The sequence below is a fragment of the Aplysia californica genome, unplaced genomic scaffold (genome assembly GCF_000002075.1).
Source record: "Aplysia californica isolate F4 #8 unplaced genomic scaffold, AplCal3.0 scaffold00096, whole genome shotgun sequence".
NCBI classification, from domain to species: domain Eukaryota; kingdom Metazoa; phylum Mollusca; class Gastropoda; order Aplysiida; family Aplysiidae; genus Aplysia; species Aplysia californica.
In genome coordinates this window covers 939,030-945,762 of record NW_004797366.1, presented here as the reverse complement: position 1 = coordinate 945,762, position 6,733 = coordinate 939,030, and the positions used below count along the sequence as shown (strand labels likewise).

Below are 6,733 nucleotides of genomic sequence, written 5' to 3'. Positions count from 1 at the left end.
CCCCCTCCCCAACTAAAAATAACCCCAACAAACAAAACAATTATAATCAGGCCAAAACAAAACAATTAATGAAACAACAAAAACTCAAAAGTGATGCACAAATTAAGGTGAACGTCGACACGTCTGTTACATGTATTACTCATTTACTCACATTGTTACGTTATAAGTAAGAGGGAATAATTTTATGCATATAACTTCCAAAGGGAGTCAACAAAGCTTCTGTTCTTAATTTTTTTAAAAATTGTTGGGGGGGTTATTTTTCTTCCTTTTTATGTTCCTTAAAGATGGAATTAACAAAAAATCTTCCAGTGAGCCTTCTTCTGAGCAAGTTTGTTAGAATCTAAACTCTGATGTGCGTTTTCCAGAACAAAAAACAACAAACAAATTTTTTAAAATAATGAACGACCAAACGAACCAACAAGTATGAGATGAATTATATGCTCCATCTCTGACGCTAATTACATAGCCTACATCTGGAGTCATTCGATGGAGGACTCAAGTAAATTTGTACCCATTTTTAAATGTTTTTTTTTTGTAGACTCTTGCACAGGCTTAGCACGAATGGTGCTCCAGCTTCTGTAAACGTTATGCGTGTGAATTGTTCCAAATTAAAGTTTTACAAAAGCTCAATGGGCTACGCCCTCTCTTTGCAACTGGCCTTGCCCGAGGCGAACGTTACGTACGCTGTTTCCTTGTGGTCATGCGTTGGCCTAAAGGCCTATACAAGTCATGCTGATTTTTGTGTGGCGTTTGTCCGCTTAAAATAAAAACAAGCTTTGTTATAGGGAAAAGGGTGGTAGAAATGCTTAACACTTTGTCTCTGCATGGACATGGGTGTGTTTGTCGTCTGCTCAGCAACGATGTGTTTTGTTACATGCTGGAATTTCTACTCTCTCACTAATTTAACCTCTTTATGGAGAGAACAAACATTAGAGCCGGCCTTCAACTGTAGATAAAAGATAGGCTAGTTAAAATCAGTCTTTCGAGAATGAAACGAACCAAAGCGTTATAATGGTAGGCTTTAATTGCATCTTCATACTTTTACACAGCTACATAAACTACTACGTACTAATTCACATTTTAAACCAATTAAAATTATCCTGAATTTGTATTATTGATCAAAAGCCTACAGCATCGATACAGATCGATATGTGGCTTGAGAAATGTATGATGCAATTATACCATTAAATCGCTTTTGGTTCATTTCATTTTCGAAAGACTGATTATAACTAGCCTAATCTTTTATCTAAAGTTGAAGGCCGGCTCGAATCTGAGATTATATGTTCTCTCAATAAATAAGAGGTTAGATTAATGAGAGTTAAACACCCTGGCTGAGATGTTATGAAAGGTGCAATAACTATAATAGAGAATACTTTTCTTTGGATGACCTCACCTGCGCTTATAATTATTTTGGATCTCTATGCTGCAATCAAAGCATACCTATACACATTTGAAATACATTTTGTTCATAGTAGATAACAGTTGCTTAGTGACGAATAGGCCCTATATAATGCTTCGAATGAGGACGAAGTCTATAATCTTATAATGCATTACCTTAAATGGCTTCATTTTGTGTTTTGAAAAGAAATGATTCATATACTCTGCATCAACAAATTTAGCGTTGACTCACGAGTCTCCATTTAGATAACATATGCGCAAAAGTCTGTGTTGGGAAATAAACAAACCCGGAGAAATTGTGCATTGTCTCTGAAGAGGCCTATAATAATCTAATCTATCGGGATCCCTTCCTGCTGTATAAAATGTGGCAACAGAGTGTCAAAAACAAACAAACTCAATAACAATTCATTTCACGGTGTACAAGTTTTTCCAAAGTAGTGCGTGTTCAATTCCGCTGAGCGCGTGTTTTGTTCCCAAACGAGTGAGATCAATAAGCAGGTAGTTATCATTCTGGAAATGAGTGGACTTCCCTATTTGTTCATGGTGGCCTTATTTGGCCGCGGCGACCTTATATGGCAGCAGTATTTTTCCAAAAATGGCCTTTCCCATGTATAGAAAACGATAGTATGTATTAATCCGCGCACCCGATTCCTATTTCCATATGTCTCTGACTTTATCAAACAATTTAGTGCTTTGATTTATGTACTTTGTTTGTAGTTGAACGTATTTTAATGTGTAAAATCCATGAAAACAGCGAATTGCCGACATATTTCCGTTACAGGTTTTCTTTTCGCGGATGGACTTGATGTGCTTACATGGGCACTATTCCCGTTATGGTGAACGCTACGAGACTGTACAGATGATAGTAAACACGCGGCCTCTAAAAGCGAAATGCAAAACATGTCTCAAAACAGTATTTCTGTCAGTAAAGTCGGGAGTGTCGGAATGTCTGGAATCAATGGAAACAGTGGCAACATTTACGTTCCCAACAATGGTCAAACGTCAGCGATTCCTGACAATTTTATTTTTGAGGAAGTAGATCCGAGTCTGGACGACGAAAATGATGACTCTGACTCGGACACCTCAGGCCTTCATCAGGTCAATCAGACCCTCCCTTTCCAGCAAGGTGTTTCCAACAATGGACTCAAACCAGGGAAAAAGACCAAAGGACGAGTTAAAATTAAAATGGAATTCATTCAAAACAAACTCAGGCGATACACAACATTCAGTAAGAGAAAAACGGGGATCATGAAGAAGGTAAGTCAGATTTACTATGATGTTCGAATTTGAGTCTTTGAAGAACGCAGTAAAATGAAAATTGTATTTGTCATTAGTATTAGATGCCTTTGGTATGTGTATTGTAGACAAATGCAACCAACAATTGTTTCTTAATCGCATTTGTCTCAACATTTGGTTTCGTGCTTTATCGTTTTTATGGCATATATTTGTTTGGTGTTGTTCAAAAGTTGCTACCAACTTTGTGTACCGTACTTGGTCTAATAAACGTTTTGTTGTTGAAAACAGAAAAACGACGAGGTTCACGGGGGTTCGTTTTGAGGCCAGTTACATTTTCAGCAAGATATTATACATGTGTACTTTCTTTTAACTATTCTGACCTAGGAAAGTTTATTGTTTGCCTTTATTAATAATTTAATTGTCAGTTCAAACAGAAACACAAACAGAACAGTAACCCCCCCCCCCCCCACTTCTTTTTTTCTTTCTTTCTCTTTCTCTCTCTCTTTTTCCTCTCTTAGAACACACACGCATACACATTCATTAACAGTCTATGGTAGTTGGTGGATGCTCTGGTTTGGTTTGATTCTTCTTTTCTTATCAAATATGTCATCGTTATCTCTCCTCCTTCTTTTTTGTTTGTTACTCTCTTAAATAACGCCTCTCTAACCTTCGGTATGACCTTATTGTGTTGCAAGTGCCGTAAAACTCTTACTAAGATCAAATGAAATTCACAGTCATTAAAAAAAACCACCCTTGGGAAAAATAATAGAAATAGGTCATTGGTGTTTTCTGAACAGTTTGAAATGTCCCAAAAGAGTTAAGAAATGTAGAAAATCTATTTTCAAGAGAAATGGGGAAAGGGATAAGACAATATATATATATATATATATATATATAAAGTGTCAATGTGGACATGTGGAATAATTTGTCAAATCATGTGTGTATTTTCCTTTCATGTTAGGCCTATGAACTGTCCACCTTGACGGGCACGCAGGTGATGCTGTTGGTGGCCAGCGAGACAGGTCATGTGTACACATTCGCCACCAGGAAGTTGCAGCCCATGATCACAAGTGACAGCGGGAAGGCTCTCATCCAGACATGCCTGAACTCCCCGGACCCACCACCGGGCAGCACGTCCTCCGGCAATGCTCTCGAGCAGAGGATGAAGCCCACCGGGTTTGAGGAGACAGAGCTCACCTGTGTCTTAGGGGAGGACGACCCCAAGGTCAGTTGGAGTTTGTTTTCTGCAGTTTGCTTTTATACAGCAGGGGCTGCTTTAGGGAAGTCTGATCATAATATATGTGTCATTACGCGGTGGAATCAGGCGCTCGTCAATTTATGGGAATCTTTAGTTATTGGTATGATTTAAAAGCTTATTCATTCGCCTTGTATTCAATGAAAAAAATAGCTATGTGTATCATTAATAGAAGTCGAGATATTAGTGATTGAAGGAGGTGGGGTCGCCTGATTTCAGTGGTAAAATTAATAATAATAATAGATAGCATTTGTATAGCGCATATCCCCGCTCAACAGCCGGCTCTATGCGCTTTACACTATATTATTACCTTAGCAGACCATAGAACACTCCGAAACGTTCTCAGCTTCCCGTGAAGCATATAGTGCAAGCAGCTGATTAAGCGCTCAAACACTAACAAACTGACAAGATCTTTCGCTGTCTATAGCCGGGTACCCATTCCCACCTGGGTGAAGTGAGGAAAATTCGTGTAAAGTGCCTTTCCCAAGGACACAACGTCGGGCCCCTGACGGGTTTCGAACCCACGACCTTACGGTTGCGAGTCCGAGAGCCTAACCACTAGGCCACCGACGCCACAATTAGCAAGAAACTGGCCGCCAAAATTCTGTCACTTCAATAGCTGGAAAGCCTTTGAAAACTGCAAATTGCATTGCATTTTATGTCTTTAATCAACACCTTTCAGTCAATTTCACATTTATGGAAATGTGTTTTGTATGGTTATAAAAGGTGTTGAGCTAAAAAAATGAATTCGATAAAAATTGACAAACTGATGGAAAAATGCTTGTTTCTCCAATTTCATTATTTTGACAAGTGCCTGATTTCACCATGATACCTCACATATGATTTTGCCACACCAACATTGGAGCCATTATATTTCTAAACTCTCTGAAGAGCAGCATATTGGCCTCTTAGTGTAGGACTCGGTCATATTTACAAACCTACAACTCATCCCGATTTAATCGGGATATCCCAATTTTTTCCCCAAAAATTTCAAGCTTCCCGAATTTCGATTGCGTATATCCCAATTTTTCTGTTCTGTCTATTGCGCTGGATTTTTCTTAAAACTTACTCTGCCTTCCTATATTTATGGACACCCCTGGAAAATTTTTAAGTCATCTTGGTATTCACCCTGGTGATTTGTCGTTGATCCCAGTTTTTTTTTTCTCCCAAATTCCCCATTTTTCCCCCCTTGAGATCGTGATTTTTAGATTTCATAAAGTGACAGGTCTGTATTCAATTTTCCAAATGGCATTTGGTGGAGTCTTACACTAAGAAGTTAATATGTTTAAAAAAAAAAAAGACTTTCAATACATTCATGGTAACTAAACTAGCTCTGTTGTTAATAATCTCTCCAGACATTTGTTCCCAACAAGACTTTTTCTTCCTTTCTTACACACTTAAAAACTATTTTTTTAAATGTCAGTGTATGGACTTTTTATATTCTTTTGCTCTCTTTAAAAGTCTAAAATTGTTGTACTAACCACCCACCTATATATGTATTACCAAGTCAGGGCATTAGATAATACATGTCACTACACATGGGTGATCCCCACCGCTCTCCAAATACTTAACAAATGGCCCACTCTTAGTGTGGGGGATATCGCTGAGGTTGGCAAGCACTGGTCCAAGCTGTGTGTGACTCATGTCGAGGTGTTACAAAGTTACCACTCTTTGTTGGTCGCTTTTATCCCTATCCGTACGCCGTGTTGTACTACCGTATCCATACGACGTGGGGAACTCTGTGCCACCACTTTCTAAAGAGGAAATTTTCTCGTTAATTAGATCTGTACGCTTTGCATAGCAGTCTGTCAAAATAATTTTTTGAGAAATACTGAAAGTTTCAAAGAGATCTTCGTACCAGGAGTATTCTAAAATGTGAAGAATACAACCCCGGGGACAAAATGACCCGAAGGCATACGGATAGGGTTAAACACAAAGGGGCTATCCCGAAAAATGCTGTTTTGAGAAAATCGAAGGTAAAGTTTTTGCCCCTTGTTCAGTTTCTTTAAGTTAAAAGACAAGGAGAATTTTCTCTATAACCAAAAAAATATACACACCAATGAAACCAAACTTCTCCTAGAGGTAGGGGCAATGCCCACTTTTGGTGTAGGTCAAGGTTTCTGGAAACCCCCAAAATCTGGGTTACGGTAGACCCGCTTGTACTTAAAAGCGACTGGTTATGGTGTGGAATGTGGACAGGTTCATCTCACTCGCAGTGTCGCAGTCTTTTATTGCTCGTCCAGGGTCACAGGGTGTTCCAGGAGAGAGAGAGAGAGAGAGAGAGAGAGAGAGAGAGAGAGAGAGAGAGAGAGAGAGAGAGAACAAGGGTAGTCTATGTTAGGGGACTCTCATGGCCTAGAGGTTAAGGTGTTCACCTCTCATTCAGCAGGTCCCGGGTTCGAATCCGGATAGCTACGGGAAAAATTTTCTTCTCCAAGATTTTCTCCTTTCACACCCTGTCCTGCTCTTTATCAATGTTCTGTCGTCTGCTTTCGTCTCCACTTTTTGTCCCCACCCCCTCACCTCCTTTGCCTCCTCCTCTGGACTCCTGACTCTTTCTGCAGCCTTTCTACTGCTACTCCTTTGCTCCTTCATACTGCTGTATTTCAGCCACACTCCTGATCTTCTGGTAGGAAAGATCTACACCTAGCCTTCTCGGACAAGGGCGAAAAATCTCGGAGGTCCCGTGTGCAAGTTGTGCACTGTGATAACTTGGTGGCCCAAAATCGATAAGAGTAGGCTTCGGCCGTCACCCGGGCAAAATTCAAAATACGAACTGAAAATGTTTAATGTGTCCCGCGCGCTCATATGACCTTGCATTTGCGAGCGTCGTAAAACACTTAC

At 39.6% G+C, this 6,733-nt stretch overlaps 1 protein-coding gene across 1 annotated transcript in view; it reads left to right on the top strand.

Annotated features, from left to right (window-relative positions):
- Positions 1-2,177: 2,177 nt before the first annotated feature.
- Positions 2,178-6,733, top strand: part of LOC101845766 (serum response factor) — a gene marked incomplete in the record, with an annotated part of 23,482 nt that continues 18,926 nt past the window's right edge. Inside the window, 2 exon segments of the mRNA XM_013080712.2 lie at positions 2,178-2,655; positions 3,596-3,859. Of these exon segments, the coding sequence (XP_012936166.1) occupies positions 2,290-2,655; positions 3,596-3,859 (630 nt within the window).